The 19,264-nt window shown below is 40.7% G+C and overlaps 1 protein-coding gene across 2 annotated transcripts in view; it reads right to left on the bottom strand.

Moving 5' to 3' along the window:
- Positions 1 to 8,759, bottom strand: part of igfbp2b (insulin-like growth factor binding protein 2b) — an 80,101-nt gene extending 71,342 nt beyond the window's left edge. Inside the window, exons 1-2 of one of the 2 annotated variants that reach the window (XM_071491491.1) lie at positions 8,349 to 8,759; positions 800 to 951 (exon numbers count right to left, since the gene is read on the bottom strand). In XM_071491491.1, coding sequence (XP_071347592.1) covers positions 800 to 951; positions 8,349 to 8,706 — 510 coding nt within the window. In that variant the 5' untranslated portion in view covers positions 8,707 to 8,759. The remainder of the gene's footprint in view (positions 1 to 799; positions 952 to 8,348) is intronic. The other variant, XM_071491407.1, reaches the window with a different exon arrangement.
- Positions 8,760 to 19,264: the final 10,505 nt, after the last annotated feature.

Here is a 19,264-nt window from a genome sequence, read left to right as displayed (position 1 = left end):
CTGTTGACTTAGCGACACAATATAAATAGGCTATATGAAATATATATTTATATAATAAAAATAAAATAAATAATAATAATATTATTAAAATAAATTTAAAAAATACAACTGAACATTTCTTTTCCTAATTATTGGAGCAACTATAGGGTTAAAATGTGGTCCTTGCTTAAAGTGAGGGTCGAGTTAGGGTCAGAGTTGGGGATGTGCAGTCAGCGGGTATGATTAAGGTTAGGCTGAGTCTCCATTTATAAAAAGGGTGTGTCCGCGCGTCTGTGTCGGTGCATGTGCGTATGCTTGTTTGAGTGACAGAGTGCCCAGAGGGGGGCACCAATGTACCAGACACTGTCGCTCACACTGCACATTGTTGTACTTTTGTCACTGCTTGCTCTTGACAGGCAGACTGAGCACTTTGTCATGTTCTGTGAAACTGAAGTGCACAGGAAATAAAAGCTGGAACGCTGCTGCGGGGGAAGAAACAATCAACAATTTCTAGGGCCCTGGGTTCACACAACATTACACGGCACTAAGCTTTTGTTTGGCTGAGGAAATAGTCATTATTTTAAGAGCTGGGGAGAATACGACACTGTGTTTTTGCTTTTAAGATTTATAATAACTTGCAGAGTCCACTGCCGCAACACAGAAGACTGTGCTGCATACAGACCCAGTGGATCAATCTGGATGAGTGAGATAATGCATTTTTCTCTTTTATCTTTTAGTTACAATATGTAATAAGTTGTGAGGAAACTGATCCTGAATTGTCACTTGTAGATATATTATGGCTAAAAGGTTCAGTCCTGACCTGAGGCACTTTCGGGACTCGTGGGTCCTCCAGTTGATTTGTCCTCATCTTGGTTTTGCGCTCGTTCAAGTGCTGCTTCCTGGCCGACTCCTGCCAAAACCAAGCATCTATGGTGGGTCTCTTGGTGAGTGGATTCTCAGTCCCATGCACCTCTGCAGCAAATAAACACACACAGAAAACTCAGTCATACAAAACATCTGCCTGGGCCTTCTTGGAAGCAGACTTCATGCTTGGGTCCAAAGAAAGCTTTTCAAAGCTAATTCAACATTTCTGGTTTTAATCCCAGTGTAACATTCAATACTTGTAGGTTCTTAGAAATTCTTCTGAGTCTGCTTTTTGAGCATGAAAGTAATCTGTATCCTTCTTTTAGCGATGTATACAACTGGCAGATGTTACACACACAGAAAAAAAAAACTGCCTCACCATCTCTGCCACTTTCCAAAACATAATCTACATTTATCTATTCTTTAATCACAAGCTGAAACATTTTTCTAATAACAGGTCTTAATGCTGGAATTAGAAGACAAAGTCTCTCTGTGTCCTCGAGGCATCCTGTGTCCCCCATACCTCATGTGACTAATTCTATGCTGGACAGTAAGGCGTTGCAATGGCTGTAATTACTATGGCGACAGTGCAAACAGACCTGCTAAGATCTTTTCCGTGAAATGGCAAAGTGCTTCATCCAGCCCATTCAGGTTTACAACACTGGGCTCATGACGCAGTTTGGCTGATCCCCTCTGAGCAGTGGGGTCACTCAGTGTGTTTCCTGCTGCTTTTTATGCCAAAGCATGTTCAGCATTTGTAGGAGACAGGAGACACAAAAACACAGACAACAAGCTAACAAGCTAATTCAGAAGAGAAACCAACTCTGATGCAAATGAATCAGAAACCGAGATGCACACTGTGCCAGTGATGATTGCAATGGTGAAATACAAAGGCCTTAACACTGTGCAGACATTTATCAACAAAGCTGTCACAGTCCTGATCCTGGTCTTACACTTTTAAACAGTAGACAAAAAGGCAGTGACTGAATTAAAGAGCTGAGCTTGGCTGCTAGTCACTGGAGGTGAGTCCAGACTCGTGAGAAAGCCCTTGTGATGAAGGTTTTTCATGCTGAGTAATGATTTTTGTTGGGGGGGAATCTAACCTACCTGCCAGAGGCTCTATGTGTGTGTGTGTGGGTGTGTAATTTGCACTGCCAAAACTGGAGCAGGAGTCAGAGATTGTAAATCATGCCTGAGAGGGAAAGACCCCCCTGTGAATCTTCAGAGCCCCGTACACGTTAGGACACCGCCTGAGAAGTTTCTGTGCGTGTTCATATGTGTCTGTGCGCACAAGGTTTTGGTTCCCACTCTGCCAGTTGTTCAGACTGAGTCAGGGTGGCTTCTGCACTGCAACTACACAGGTGTATTACCTGCAGCTGATTCAGATCAGTGTGCTGCCACACACTAGTAGTGCAATGTGCACGTGGCCAGCAGGAAAAAATGTGTTTTAGAGACTTTTAAAAGACGCCCACTGAAACAATCCAATATCCGTTTAGATGCAAGCTTCATTTAGAATATTTTCAGTGATTTATCTTTGGTAAAAACAAAGTGATTCACACAGCTGACCTGTGCCGTAGGTGCGCCTGCGTGTAGGAATAGCCCACCCCAAAACAACAAACCTCACTGGTTTCACAGCGTAATCTCAGCGCTGCCAGTTGACTTCAACAACTCCTGCTGTAGACTAGCTCTCGCTTCCCAAACTAGCAAAAACAACAACAACCTGCCCCCCCTCCCTCTCTGCCAATCTTAGGTATGTTATCTCACACAAATCACTGTCACAGGTAGCTGTGATGACTGACAGGCTCAACAGCCTCTAAGCAAAACACACATTCACTGACAACTGTATTACATTTTCTGCCTTAACTGAACACAACAGTCCGAACACAGTAACACTTTAACATAACAGTTATATAAGCATGTCACCCAGTCTTATACAATATATGAAAACATTTTGAAACACTAGGAAACCTGATGAGATATCCTTTCCCTCCAGAAGGGCTGAATATAGTAAACACTAATATGTATCAGGTAGTGGCGAATGGAGGAGTCCTGTATTGTTGTCAAGCTGAGGGGTTGTAAAGGTTTTCTATAGTGGTGTTTGAGACCATGTTTTCTATAGACACTTAGAAAAACTTATGACACCATGTTCCACGGAGAAAAAAAAACACCTCATCAGCCAACAGCTGTCATCTAAATACTGTGTTGTTGATTATGTCCTCAGTGCCATAGAAACTACCTGTCTCAAGCTGTTGGGAGTGTTGGCTTTTACTATTGCCTTTGAGCAATGCTTTCACAGTGCTCTCATGGCACAGAATGAGTAATGTCTTTCCAGGGTTGCGTAGCATTAATGTATTTGCCCTGTTATCGTATACACTGGAGCTGTGTCTCAAACACTTCAACGTGGCCGAGAGAGTGGCCTTACAGTACTTCAAAACATTGTGAGTGTAAACGGCTTTTCCCGAGGCCTCGACCACTTCAAACACTTCACTGCTGGCAACTGTACAGAAAGCAACTGAATAATGAAGAAGATTTTGTCTGGCCAGAGATCCCTTCAAAACCTTTTACGGTTAGCTATTTCTTTAAACTCTTGATGTTGCTGTGTGTGTGTCATCTGAACCAAATGAAGTTGCCTTTGTAGTTTAAAGGGACAACTGTTGCCAATTGGCACCACTGCAGTGTTTTTCAGACTTAAAAGACAGTAAGTGTATTCTGAGGTCAAGGTGACTGACTTTTACTATATGCATGCTTTTCATCACTGACACAAATTCAGGTTTTATTCATTTATTTTTAGTACAGAAATAATATTATTGCTGATGCATTAACACAGACTCAAAAATTTCATGGTGTAGTAAAACTGGAGGTTGTGAACAAGTACAACTGTACTTGGATAATGTACTTCGCCTGTTGTGATAGTAAATTCTGGCTTACGCAACATATCACTTTCCAACATAAACTGTTTTCGGATTAGTATGAATGAGGCGAGGTGTCCCATTTACATTTCAGAGGGAGACTTCTCAGAATTGCAGGCACCAGCATGCAACTTCCACTCAACGTGATCTCGTACGGCTTCACCTTCTCCTGAGGATGTGCAGCGCACACACACCATGCACACTCACATCTACATTGAGTAATTAAAGACCTTAGAGAGCAAATAAAGAAGAGAGAGCAAGTCTCAGCAGAGGATCACCTGCAGGGCAACAAGGCTGGTTTTAGACAACCGACAACAGGAAGAAAATGGGAATGAGAGAGATAAACAGCTAATGTGCAAAAAAGAGGATTATACAGGAGAATGGTATCCTAATTGCTGGGGAAGGCAGTTGTGGTCTGCATAGTTTAAATAGCAAAGAATACGCACATGGCCTTGCATAGTCACCTAGTGGTGAGATTGACTTGAACAAAGGCCATAGTGTAGCTTGTGGTTGTAAAAACCCTATCACAAGGCAAGAATATGAATATCAGACGATTCTCCAAAATTGATGACTTCATTCAGGAGGTTTAAAAAATTCTTAGTTCTTACACTAAATGACAGCTACTGTATATAGGGTTAAGGCTCGGGAGAGACTGTAGCTACAGTTAATAAAGGCAAATGTTAAATTCCGTCCTGTGACCGGACACAGGCTGCAGCTTCCTGACTTGCTACATGCAGGTCCACCACTCTGACCTCCACACCCTCACCTTCTGCCTCACTACACAAAGGACACGCCACTTCCTGTATCAGAACTGAATAAAGACACTGAATTTAAACTGTGACATCCAGAATAGTCTAATATGTAGTTCCTTGATAGACTGGGCTGAGACCTAAAGGCTACATGCAGAGAGACAGATTTGTGCCACAGTGGCTTTGGACTGTGCACCTTGAACATGTACACTGTAAAACAGCTCTCAGTCCTCAATTCAATGGTAACATTACATGGTCAACATCATCACAATAATTTGAATAAAGCTAGGCTCACTGAGCTTGATATTTTTATCTTAAGTTTGGCTTCAAAATGTTTTTTATTACCAGTTTAAATTTGTCACACTTTAACTGCAGCAGTATTTTTCATGAAAAACATTTTGACACATCACAGTAGGAAAATTACACATCCGTTATGAAATTAATAGTGACTGATATTTGATTTAGCTGCTTGAGTTTCAGGGTCCTGGTATTGTTCATGTTAGCTCATTCATGGCTTACTGGGACACTTGAATAGAACGGGTACATCATTAATGCCATTAATAACACTTGTGCTTTTCCGACTATGACAGCTCAAGGTGCTGTGAAACAGGCCTGTTATTCAAACAGCTACAAGTGCAATTCTATTTCCCCTGCTCTACCAACAGTGGATTTACCCTAATATGTAAATGTAAATCATTTATTTGTTTATATACAGAACAACATCTTTTTTTCAAGTGGTAGCTAAATTTGAAGAAACCCTAACCACTGTGATAGTTTAGGTCTCCAGAGCACCTCTCCCCCTCACAACCATGAGTGATTTCATGCTCAAACTGCTGCTGATAGTGGACTGAAAATAATGCTGTGAAATAGAAGTACTGGGTTTCAGCTTTCAGTTGCTGAACAAAGCGTGTGTGTTGTTCAGCATTTCTTCCTTGCATAAATACAGTACACATGTTGAAATGTGAATGGCTAATACAAATATTGTTGTAGATTGATGCATCCGTGCCATTGACAGATGCCCCACACCTGCCATGGACTTAGTACCTCATTAGAGACAGTCGCTTCATTTTCTTTTGCAGGGTTCAATGGAAGAGAAACGTTTTAATTCACCCGGTGGCTCAAGCTCACACTCATCACCAGACTGAAACCTTTGTGGATCGTGACTGGGAGAGCATGTGCAAGTCGACTCTAATAGCTGAAGTGGAAATACTTAAGATGATGTGCCACTTCTAATATTACGGGCCTTTCAGTTAGGAAGAATCTGAACTATGGATTTAAAACATCAGTGTTGCTGTTGACTTGCTGCATACTCTAGGGGAGGTGGAGCAGGAGCAGAGGTGGTAAATGCTACAGTGATGACAACAGCAGCATGAAAGCGAATGATGTAAAAATTGTAAAAGGAGATGAAGTGTCCTCCTAGAGGACAAAGCTGGGTTGGTTTATTTGAACTCTGGACTGTTTATTCAGGCTGCTTACTTCAGTCTGTGAGAATATTGCCATCTTTATGCAGACTCACACCAAGTGTCTGCTCTCTTCAATAAGAACAGCAGTGTGGTTATATAGGAGTGCTAATGTAAACTCAGTGACTTTAACAAAGGTAACCTCAACCACGAACTGCCCAAATACAGACAGTTTGTTAATTGCCCGACCAGAGAGGGGAACACTCTGGACCACTGTTACACCACAATCAGTGGTGCTTATCACGCCGTCCCCCGGGCTGCACTGGGCCACTCTGACCATGTCATGGTCCACCTGATTCCCACATACAGGCTGAAACTAAAACTGTGAACCTCCAATTGCACCAATCACCAGAACAAATTCCTTGTATGTGGAAACATACTTGGCAATAAAAATGATTCTGATTCTGATTCTGATTCAACCAACTGCAGGAAACAACCCTAAAAAGTGTCGTTTAATAGGTACAAAGGAGACAGATGTTAACGTCTGACAGCCAGCAGTTACTCATGCTTGAATAACTGAGTATTACACAGCGAACTGAGGACAACTGATGCTCATTGTCAGCTTTTCCTTCCTTTTCCTACAAGTCCAACATACTTAGCTGAAGTTAATGTGAATTATATTGGGATTTTTTTTTTTTTTTACCAGCCTCTCCCACCATAACCTCTGAGTTCATAGTTACTTAATCCAAATGAAGAAGTGGGGGGGGGGGGGACATCTGCCATATCTACTGCACATTCCTGCACGTTCCAGTATTCAATTGATTTGTATGTTTTTAATTTTCTTTCTCAAATACCATAAGCAAAATCCTACATCAAAATAAGACGCTCTCAACAGGACAGCTTTGAGGATATGTGGGTTAGAGACATGTTACGGGTTCAACGCAGGGATACTGCTTGTTTGCACTCACAGATATGGGCCTGCCAAACACATTGCATATGTCAACGTTCATGTTCAGGAATCAATACCGACCTTTTATCCTTAACAACAACAATGCCTAACGTTTCTATGTCCCCACTGGATTTCTGGGTTATTATTTTTGGGTAGTTACTGTGACTGAATGCGTTTGATGTTGATGTGGTTTTTTCTGACGTAAAGAGTCGTGCAGTGCAAATATTGTTTTGACTCAGTGTGAAGCTTTCCGTGAAACTTCTTTATTTTTGAGGTAATCGTTTGAATGTCGTGCCCAGGTATGATCACAGGTCAAAACTAGCTGGCTGAGTGATGCTGGAGCACTTGTAGAAATATTAATTAATGTGTTCCCTTATGAATACTGGAAGAGTATGTATTTAATTACAGTATGCAAGCACCTGGCAGAGGACCAATCTTACAATCTACAAAACAAGTTTACACAGGCCCTCCACATATACTGTGGTACTGTATCACTTTTATGCTGTGATAGCACTGTTATTGAAAAAAACTGTATCATGATCCATAAAGTAACGCCTCTAGTAATGACTTTCAGTGTTCATCCATTCATTAAGGTTACAGATTTACAATCTAATTGAAAGGAGTGGCAATGTCTTCAAGACAGCCAAGATTGTTAGATGCTTTACAGAATCTTATGACCAAACCTATGTTTTCTCAGAAGATTTTCTAGCTTTTTTAAAAATTATTATTATAATTATTGACTGCATATAATTTAACTTTAAGGCAAAGGATCCTTTGAATAGCTGCAACAGTGAAGGCCTACTTGCATTATGACCCTGACTGTGAGAACGTTTTATTCCTGGCACCATGTGAGTACATATTTAGTGATAGTCGGTTGATCTATAACTGCTACTGTTGATCGAATAACACGAGAAAGAGTGAAAGGAATAGTGTCAGCGCTGCGTCCTTTCATTTTAAAGAATACAATCATGTTAGTTAAGGGCCTTTTAATAAGCATTACAACTTATTAAAACAACTACACACTTAAAGCTGTCTTAATTAGTTTTACTGTCCCACTATGGGGCTGCACAAGAAGCTGAAAACAGAGCATCTACAAACATGTTGCAAAGGTGTTAGGAAACAGTTGTCTTTTATATATCCAGTAGATACGGAGCAATGTTAGCATTCATCTGGAGTTGTGTTTCTGGCTTAATGTTAGTCCAATGTTCACTGTCATTTTAGCTATGTTTTGGTCACCACCAACGTCTGAGGGAAATATCTGGGTCCTTATCTGGTCTGTTGGATGCTATGCTAACCTAACTTCATCGGCTACTTGCTAGGTGCCCACACTGCGTGTATGACTGTATTGGTGTTTTCTGTATTAGTGTTTTTGTTGTTGCTGTGGTTTGAAAATAACTGCCCGCTGCTGCTGGAAATAATTTTCTTGTTTTTTTAACACCTTTTACACGACACATAGTAATTTGATCCATTTTTCAGTAGTTTTTCTCAAAGAACTTACCATTTGTTGCCTGGTGGTCCAGACTTGTCGTGTCTAATTCCACTTTTTGTCCGCATCGACCTAAACCCTGGATGAGCTGCTGCAAAGGCAATTCTGCCTCTGTGCTGGGGTAGCACCTCAGGCCACTGGAGCACCTCGGCGTGTAGACCCCGCAAAGCTCCCCCTCCAGCCTGGCACACATTGGACAGCAACCGCAGCCAGGTTCCCTCACTATTTCTGCACATACTGTTGTGACTTTGGGGCACGCAGCTAAACGCTCTGCAGTGCAACTTGGGCATCGGAAAGCTAATTCCCCTAGTAAGAATCCAGGCAAAGCGAAGTATGCAAACAGCCACCCGTATGTAAAATGTATGACCATTCTACCAACTGATAGGTCTATTAGTGACTACTGAAATCCAAAATGACCCTTGGATGATAACAGTATGAACCTGAAAGTCAACTGTGTGTGGGTAAACATGCCGATGCCACTGACAGGGTCCTATCTGCTCTCATATTACTTGCTCAGAAACTGGAGAACCCCATTACTCTTTCCATCAAACTATACCCCCTGGAATGATTGATTTTGCTTTGGTTTATTTGTGCGTTGCGAATAAAAATAATGCATGTTGAAGGGTTTAATATTTAGATTTATTACACCCACATATGCTTTCAATTCCTATATTTCTATATGCCAAGATTAAGGGACAGAAAGGTGTTTGTTTATTTTTTTTTTTGTTAAGTTAATTTCAGTGCCAAGCTTAAATGACAAATACAAATAAAACTGAGTCAGCACCATTCACACTCCCTCATAAAAGAAAGTTAAACTCAAAGCCAATCATAGAAAACCTGATCTTTCCTTGGGAATATTAAAGTCAGTGCTGAGTGTCTGTGATGTGGCCCCTTCATTTGTTGCATGTCAGTTGGCACTCAGTTAAAGGTGAGGCCAGGGGGCAAACATTTCTCTCCATTTCTACGTAGCCCAATTATTTTGCCTAGTGGTGGTAGTCAACATAATGTTTTGTGTTACCAAATGCTCCTGGAAAACCCAAGTGATTACAGCCTGGCTGTACCGCAGTTCCAAACAAGAGACTGTTGACTTACACCCTGTGAAGCTAGGACAGTAGTGACGTATGGCTGACCTCATTGTGGTGTTTCTTTCCCCAGCTTTATTTTTTTTTTTCTTTTTTTTCAGTTCACCTTGGTGTTTTTTTGACTTCGTCATTCATTCCAGAATAGAAACATTTTCAAAGACTATAGATAAATAACATTTTCTAACCGGCAAAACCCCTGACTGTTGTAGCTGCAAAATAACAGAACATGCAAATGTGTACAAAGGGATCACAGAAGTTGGCTGTTGTTTAAAGTGTCGTATACTGCTTTGTAGAGCAATAGCCTTATGACAGACCTCTGAATTCCCATCCACATGTCTCATTTATTCAGCAGGCAAATTCAGAAACGTCTGATGTTATGTTCATTGACAGCCGTTTCTGCTGACTGAGGAAAAAAATGGAGCAATCAGCTTTGTAGGCAAGAAGAAAAAGTGGTTGTCATCTATCTACCCACCTAGCTAGATATTTCCTCGCTCTTCCATGAAAAATGGTTGTCAAATAAATGATGCAAATGAGGTCTAAATTGCAGTAGGCTACAGTTGTTCTGAGTCAATTAAGGAAACAACTCTTTAATTAGCATATAGCCTAACTGGGGCAGGTCTAGAAGATTTTACATGGGGGGGCAGAAATGGGAACAAACTCAAAGTCACAGGGGCACATTAGGCAAACAAGTAAAAATGTGTTATACTCATTTAGAATTTAAAGTTTTGTTTGTAAGCAATAAGAAACTGCACATTTCTAAAGAAGCTATTTGTAAGTTTTGCTTTTGCTACATTGCCAACATTAGCATTAACAGCTGTTTACTTACCAGTCTTGTTAAGAACTTCAGTCATCATTGTGTTTACAAGACAAAGGGTTATAATACGTCCTCAGAGCAGCATTACTACTTACTGGACACTACAGTGACTCAGTATCGGAAAAGGACGAGACGGGCTGTGCATAGCTGGTTAGTATGCTAACTTCAATAGGAGAAGAGAAGTGATAGAAATAGAAGCTAAAGAAGAGGGTTGCTTTTCATCACTGGAGACAGCTCTTGGTGAGTAAAGGAACATGATTACAGGATTGTTGTTTTAGGTTTGTGACATATGAAACCCTGCACTGCGCTAGAACCCCCTAAAATCCAGAGATATCCTTTTTAGGTTTTTGCAAGAATCTGGGTCATATCTGGAGATTTTTTTGATGTGACATCTTACAATGGTGTGATCGGATTGTTCCCAAACCAGCTACCAAAACAGAGAACAGAAACTGAGAAGAAACTCAGATTGCAATACACACAAATAGTTGTTTACTGCTATAATATTGTTCAAAGGCTCATTTACAGAACCCTTAACTATGCCAGGAGAGAGTTTTCTAGAATTTGATTGATTGGGTTTGTTATTATTTGAATTTTAAATAATTCGTTTTGATTCGCTTCAAAGGAAATTACATCACAAAGAATCTTTTTTTTTTTTGTGACATCACAAGTACAGTAAGAATGAAGAATTTTCACTTCACACTCAGAACAGACAAACTGAAAACAGCTGATCACCAAGATCACAACCTGATATATCACACCGCAGAAACTGCAGTGTCTAAACACCCGTACACAACTATTTGCTTCTTTGTGTCATGATGGATGGACAAGGAGATGGATTTAATACACACTGGTATTTTCCCGGGCACCTGGGATTTTTAATCGTAGACCCTCTTCAGAGGGCAGATCCAGCTGGTGCTGAGCAGCTGGGTCACATTGACGGTAACATTGCTGTTGACAATATCAATGATGTGATCAACAATGATAATGTTGACAATGTTATTCCCAATGCTCAGGATAATGTGGGAATCAGCCTGCCTGTTGAACAAGAAGACCCACTCCTTGGAGGATCCAGATGTCGATCTCGAGAAGAAGATGACGAGGATGAAAGAAGCATGAGGTTCAGGTGGTGGGATGAATTTGCAGACAGCAACTCGGACAGCTCCCTTGACGGCGATGTCAACGACAACAATATATTGTTGGAAGAAGAAGAAGAAAAAGAGGTGGACCCACTTCCTGAAGTATCCAGGAAAAGATATGAGGAAGAAGAAGATGAAGGTGCTACAGTTACAGAACAGAAGGAAGCATGTCCTGAAGTATTCAGAAAGAGGAGAAGATGAGAAATTAGATGAGGAGATGTACCAGTAAGTCTTGACAATAACTGTCAAAGACTTTAACTACTCCTCTACATAGATATAGAGCTATACCATGTAGAGAGAGATATAGAGTTATGCCATGCTCTATGTCTCTCTCTGTATATACCAAGATCTGTTCTATACCAAGCTCTATATCTCTCTTTATAAAAAGCTCTACCATGCTCTCTCTCTCTATATATATACTGTAGGTCTTGGTATAGAAACCATACTGGGGGTGTACACAGACTACTATCATCACCATCATCTCACCACCAGTCTACTCTTGGCCCCCACCAGCTGACCATCCCAGAGGTGGATCCCTCTTTGAGTAGGCCCTCCCAAGGTTTCTTCCCATAGGGAGTTTTTCCTTGTTCTGATTGAGGGTCTAAGGTTTGGGTGGGTGCCATGTTCATCTAATGTGGGCATTAAAGCCCTCTGTCCAAATTAAAATGAATAATGAAGAAAAAACAAACATATTTGTATTATCCAGATTTTTTTTTTTTTAGAAGTGACAACACCTACTCACACCTACCTCCAAACACCTATGCAAGAGTACAGACAACTCCCTTCACATTACAAGTGGTTATTTAATTCATAGTTTAAAGTGTGTCAGACATTATTTTTCCTTCCAAAATAAAATGGTCTTATTATGCTTTCTACTGTGTATTTATTTTATTCTTATTCTAATATAAGATCAGACACATCACTGAACATTGCTGAATTGAAAAATTTCCAAAAACTTTTCACTTTGTTTAAACAATGTTCTTCCTTTAATTTTACATCTAACAGTTGTGACAAACATCTTTGAAACCTTAATGCATTTGTCTTTGGCTGCTGTGGTTTTATTACTTTAACAGAAATGTTTTCTATTGTATGTAAACGTGCACAATACACGCAACAATGCAGCTGCAGAGGTCACGACAAAGGCATAAAGTGGACCAGATGAATTTCACATCTGAGTGACATAACAGACGTACTGTAACAGATCAGCTTAACAAGACAGAGCAAGTATAACTTAGTGAATATCTGCATTTAATCATGAAAGAATGACATCACAGACCCTGTAAAATGTACAAGCATGTTGTAAATGACTTTTATCGTTCAGGAAGCGTTGGCAGCAACTGGAGGAGCAGAAGGAACAAACTCCTGATCTGATCCAGGGTAGATGTGAGGACAGAGACACAGAGGTTTTGGTGCACAGAGAAGAAACCAGGAGGATGTGACACAACAAGAGCCATCACAGCAGCTGTCTCCTGAAACTCAGGACCCTGGACAGAGAGGGGCCTCCTAGAACAAAGAGAGGGGCCTGGACTGTGTTCATGAATCCTTTGCAGAGGGTGTAGATGCAGCTAGTGCTGTTATTTCAGTTTGTTCTCCAGAACAGTGTGTGCGTGTGTATATGTGTGTGTGTGTGTGTGTGTGTGTGTGTGTGTGTGTGTGTGTGTGTGTGTGCTGTAGCGTGTGTGAGTATGTCTGTGTCTTTGGCTGCTGTACCTGATCATTTCAGCCTCAGGCCGGGTTGCAGTCCACACCTCCTCCTGGCAGCTGATGTTCATCGTGAGCTAGATGTTCATGTAACACATCTGGGCTGGGTTTGGAAACCTGACACATAAACACATGTCACAACACACATCAGCATCAGAAACTGCACAATCACAAACTAATGCTCACTGTCTCTCATTAGTTCTACTGTCGCTTTGATATGATGGATTCATGTGAAGTTACAAACGGCGACAGATGTTTGTTGGTGTTAGTAATGTGATAGAGCAAGTGTCTTCCTCCAGGATGACGGTGTTTGACAGCAAAAGCTTAAGAATATGTTAAAAAAATCCCTTAAGAAGCAAAGGCAGCAAAAATACAAACAAAACAAACAGCTATTGGTCAGTTACTGACTGATTTTTGTTAAAAGAACAGGCTGCTCCTCCTTCTTTCAACTCCACCACTTTATCAACCTCATCTGCAGTGTGAGTCCCATCTGCAGCTTTGACAGGACCGCAACATGGAGAGAGAAACAGGCTGTAAATAATGTCATTTGATTTAATGTAATTTGTGATTTGATTTGTGGCTGACTTTCTTTTGTCCTCATAAATATTGTCAGTGATGTGAAATATGGTTTTCTCTGTTGGAAGACATAAAAAAATCTCAAGGTTCAGTAATACATAGACACACTTTTATTTTAATGTACAAGTCCAGATTTGTAAACGTGGTTAATGTGAAGGAGTGAAACTTTGTGTGAACTTACCCTGCAGCAGTGAAACATGCACCTTCAGCGCATCTTCCCTGGTTGTTGTAGTGGCTGGAGTATGGTAGATATTAGATACCAATCCTTGACAATAGGTCATGCTGGTTTTAAGTCCAAGTCAAGACTATGGTCTTCATAAGCAAATTACAAGTTATGATGCAGGTCTTTTAGGGCTTTGATCATCACAATGATGTAGCATCTGAATATTTCCCCTTGTGTGTTTGTTTTGGAGAGGAGGACGCCTCTGCGGATAATTCGGCTGCCGGTAAAAAAAAAAAAAACTCTGGAACACCTGGTTCATAAATTTGCAGTTAGTTAGTTAGCTTAGAAGTTTAAGCTCCTAACCCTTCCCTGATGTCATGTGTCTGCCGTACAGTGCTGGAAAATCATGGATTTTTAAAGTGCCACCGCTTTACTTGGTGTTTCTATCGATTTTAACCCCCTGATCCGTTTATGTTGGAGAGGAGGGCGCCGCTGTGGATAATTCGGATGCCAGTAAAAAACCCCGGGATGTCTGGTTCATAAATTAGCAATTAGTTAGTTACATTAGCAGTTATAGCTCCTAACTCTTCCCTGATGTCCTGTGTCTGCTGTACAGCGTCAGCGAAACACTAACTTTAAATCTGAAACTGCTTTTAGTGCTCTTAACAGTTATAATCACCGGGTCTGTTAATTTTGGTGAGGGGGAGACCTCTGTAGATAATTCAGCTCCAGGTAAAAACCTCCTGAACCACTAAGAAGCTTCCGGTAGTGGTGGTGAAGACAACAACTCCCATGATCCCACGCTATTTCATGACATCACCCGATGCCATCTTCTATTATTATTTTGATTGAGAGACCCCTAGCGGCAAATGTTACATACTGTGCGTTTAATCAAATTTACCATTCAGGAATAAGCACCGTATATGCAAATTTAAGGCCTAAACTAAATTGATTTAAATCAGTATGAAAGATCATTCTTGACCTTGGAATTATAGGTTGACGAGACAAGTCCATCTGTAGATTCACTTACCAGTCTGACAGTTGCATTGGCAAGACAGGTGCGGCACTTGTTAGTGAGTGGTTGATTCAAAATACACACCCACCAAACAGAAATCAGCTAGCACAGTGTCAGGTTTGATAAAGTGAAGCAAACTTGCATGGTAGAGAAAGCCAGAAAATGAAAAATATTAATAATAGGAGTACACACACATGTGATGTTGTGGGCACATTGCTAGAGAAGGACATGGATTTTCTTTTTCTATCTGTGCCTCAAGAAATTTGCAGGCAAATGTATCATGATTACAAGTGATATTGATATTTAATACTTAGCTTTGCTCTGTTAAGTGAGATAGAAAAGTCAGTATTATAGGATTTTATTGTCGGTACTAATGAAGAGCACAAGAGCATGAATGATGGTTACATAGCGACGTATGATGTAATGATGGAACAACACACAGTCATAGGATGAAGCGTGTGTTGCAACCCTTGGAGACTGTGCACTAACGGGAAACTTCTCGCAAATTACACGAGGAAGATAGTTCCTCATCTTTGACTGACCCCAGGATGCACACTACTGTTTCCAGTACTGCAGTGCAGCCTCAGCGTGATGTCAGGGTAGCATGTATAACATGCTCCAACTTAGCTGGTCTGGGAGTATGAAGTAATGTCTGTCAGGGCCATCTATTCTCTCTGCCTGATTCTGCCACTTGCATAGGGTTTCTGGACTGGGGGGGGGGGGGGGGGGGGGGGGTTTGCTGCAGGACCAATGGGGAAAGGAGTTTCTGAATGGTAAGTTTTGCTGTTTTTGGAGCAACTGACTCCTAAACAAGACTAAAGTCTGAGGTTCAAATTCATGACATTAGGTCCTGACAAATGAAACTGAACTCTCTGAATGCAAAGCCTAAAAGAGAAGAGTTAACTTAAAACCTTTAAACCACTGTCTATACAATTTGAAGATTTCTTTGTTTGATGTCTGCATTGGTAGTGTCAAAAAGGCTTTATGGCAGACAGCAATGCATGAAATTACTTTGACACAATTTGCATGGTGACAAAATTTCCGACTTTCTGGCCCAAAATCCAATTTGGATTCCAACCCAATTCCAACCCACTGACATTTAAAGGCACTTGCAATTTCCTTCCCACCCACATATGCAGCTGCATGGTGAGGAAACACACTTGTTCCACTGAACAACTGGCATATGACAAGACATTTTATTCTCAGGCCCCAAAAGGCTAGTAAGACATTCTCTGCATTAATGTCTGATCGCAAACTTCCTCCTCCACAGTCTCTTCATTTATAGCTATATCACCTCCCTGCTTCTCATTTCGAAAGATACATTTAGCTTTTCTGGAGAAATAGTTTGACATTTTGGAAAATGCCACTGTCATGTGTGTGGTCTCAGTATGGAGCTGGATCCAGGAGTACAATTTCTCACCTATCAGATGGTAGGTCAACTTCAAAAATATATCAACCAACAACTCTAAATCTTGAAAATGAATTAATTAAATAACTAAACTGTGGTATATCTCTCTTTCTTATCTACCCCTACTGTCTACATGATCATATCCTCTCCAGACTGTAGCTTATTGTCTGAATTTTCATATCACCTGTCATCTAACTTTCAAAACAGGGTAATTCCACAACCTTACAAATTTATACAAGGCTGGTGGGTAAACATGTAACAAATGTCTGGACAAGAGTGAAGTTCAGTTTTTGTTTTTTTTTAAAGCTTTTCAAAGTGAGGAATTATGTCCTCCTTTCTAAGGCAAATGTCAAGTTTACAGCACACGGCGTCTTCTTTCTACCCTTGTTCCTGTCTGAGAAAATATTTTCCATTGCTATAAATGGGAGACGCTGTCCAAACAGCACGTGCGTTACCTTTCACAGGCACGTAGCATTTACCAAACTGTCTATCCACCATGCGCTTTGTTTGCTCTGCCGCTTACACTATTATGCCTTTGGTTTGGAGAGATGGAATTGTTTTCTTATGACCACTCCTCAACATTTCTCTGCTCACAAACGCATTATGATTATATTATGTGTACGTGTTTCTTAGCAACTCCGAATGAATGGGCAATAGCTGAGCGACACTGGAACATTTAATTTTACACTTAAGTGGAAGGACCTGATAGTGCTGCGCTGAGAGATGTTTTAACTGGGCTCCTGAAAGATCCATCTTTCAGAGAGTCATTTAGTCGAGACAAATGGAATACCACAGACAGGTGGTCACATTTTCCACAGTCAGTCATTTTCCTCAGTCATGCGTATAATTCAAAGGAGAGAAGTGAAAAGAAGGCCTATATTTGGGAGGATTCTGATATCCAGCACTAAATGCTGTGAGAGTGTAGGAAAAAAAAAAAAAAGCTCAATGATTCATAATGAAACAGCAGGATTAGCACAAAAAAAGGTTCATCTTGCTTTTATTTATTTTGTTCTACAAAACAAAAACACACAGTTTGACTTCACCCGTGTGACTGTTAAAAGACCTTTGAGTTTGTAAGGTTAGTAAATTATTATAAAATATGTAGAGTTAAAAACATCATTGTTCTATCATTAACCACAAACTGCACTGAAGGTTATCCATGACAAGATACAGTTACACATATACAAAGGAGTGTGTGCACAGTACAGAAAGTATTCAGACCCCTTCTTTTCCCCCATGAATCTACACCAAATACCTCATAATGACAGAGCACAGTATTCAGACTCTTTGCTTCGCCGGGTCTGTTGGAGGTTTCTTCCTGTTAAAAGGGAGTTTTTCCTCCCCTCTACCCCCCACTATAATATTGTATGGTCTTGACCTTGCCTTGTAAAGAGCCTTGGGATTATGTTTGTTATGATTTGTCACTATACAAAAAAAATTTGAATTGAATTGAATGACACATGATTTGGAAAGGAGAAGGCCTCACAACTGAAAATGCAGATCAGAGCAAAAACCAAGCCATGGGAAGACAAGGAACTGCCTTCAGAGCTCAGAGACAGGATTCTGTCACACAGATCTGCACACGGCTACAAAAAAAAAAAAAATTAAAAAAAAAGAAAAAACATTCTGGCTCATTGAATGTTCCCAAGAGCACAGAGGTCTCCATAATTCTTAAATGGAAGAAGTGAACCTGACGGTCACTCTGGCTGAGTGCCAGAGATCCTGCGTGGAGATTGAAAAAAAACTTCCAAACGTCACACATTATGCTTAGAAATGAGGTCAAACAGGTCAACCTTGGTTTCATCAGACCAGAGAATACTGTTTCTCACAGTCTGAGTCCTTTAGTTTTCTGTCTGGCCACTCAGATCGGTGGAGTGTTACAGTGATGGTTGTCCTGTGCTGTATTTGTCTGCACAGTCCTGAAAGAAAGACTCCAAGAGAGTGAGAGAAAAGATCATTAATCTGCTTTTAGGCCACACAGTTTAATACAATTTTTTTGTTATATGTGCTTGGGGAAGCAGGCTCAGTACCAGATCTGTCGAAGCAGATTATCGTGTAATTACTCCAGAGAACACCAAACAGCCCTGCAGCAAGAAACTGTACAGTCTGTCCAGTCTTCTTCTTCTTTTTTTTTTTTTTTTTCTAAACAGTGACTGTACATGTAGAGCTAGGATTGAATTTGATCCAGTATCCAGTGGTAATTTAAGTGGTGCTACAGTTACAGTATGTTTCAACTTTTAGTAGCTGAAAAGTTCACTTCCTGTTAAACTATTGCCTGTAACTTGCTTATACATGGTACAAACAAAGCTAGCCACACAGCTAAAAGTTTTTGTTGATCTAGTTTGGTTAAAGCTGCACTAATCAATATTGTTATGTAACCAAATTACTGGGTGTAATGTGAAAGGCCATCTCTGCCCCAGCAGCAAAAACAGACAAAATCCCAGGTTATGTCATCAAATCCTGTACTGGACAGCTGGCAATGGTCCTCACAGACACTGTGAACATCTCTCTGGCCCAAGCAGCCATCCCCGTATTTTTCAAGTCGACCACCGACACCCCAATGCGCCCCACAGCACTCTCACTGATCATCAAGAAGTGCTTCGAGAGGCTGGTCCTGCAGAGAATCCCCATCACACTTGACCCCCTATATTTAGCTCGCCACTCCAACCACTCTACTGAAGATGCTGTAACATCTGCTCTCCACACAGGAAAGTCCCACGAAGAAAGAAAGAGCACTTCAAACCTCAGAGAATCATCAGCCGAATATGTAGTTCCCCTTCATTTTATGGGGTCGTTTAGTATCTTCTTAGCATTGTTTTGGTTTTTGGCTTTCCCTTTTGGCTATCTCTGGAGCCTGCCCAGCAACAAACAGCAGACAGACAAAGTTAGTGACTAACTGGTGCACATAGTGGAGCCCGAAAGTTCTCTCAGGAGTTGCTGGAGACTAAAAAAGAGCAAAGATAAGAGTGAATATTGGACTTACATTTGTCATGCGTAAACAAAAATACAACTTCAAATGAAAGCTCGTGTTGC

This window comes from Trachinotus anak, unplaced genomic scaffold, assembly GCF_046630095.1.
Source record: "Trachinotus anak isolate AG129_WGS33_773 ecotype Australia unplaced genomic scaffold, CSIRO_AGI_Tana_v1 ptg000001l, whole genome shotgun sequence".
NCBI classification, from domain to species: Eukaryota; Metazoa; Chordata; class Actinopteri; order Carangiformes; family Carangidae; genus Trachinotus; species Trachinotus anak.
The sequence above is the reverse complement of the archived record's forward strand: the minus strand, read 5'-3'. Positions and strand labels throughout refer to the sequence as shown.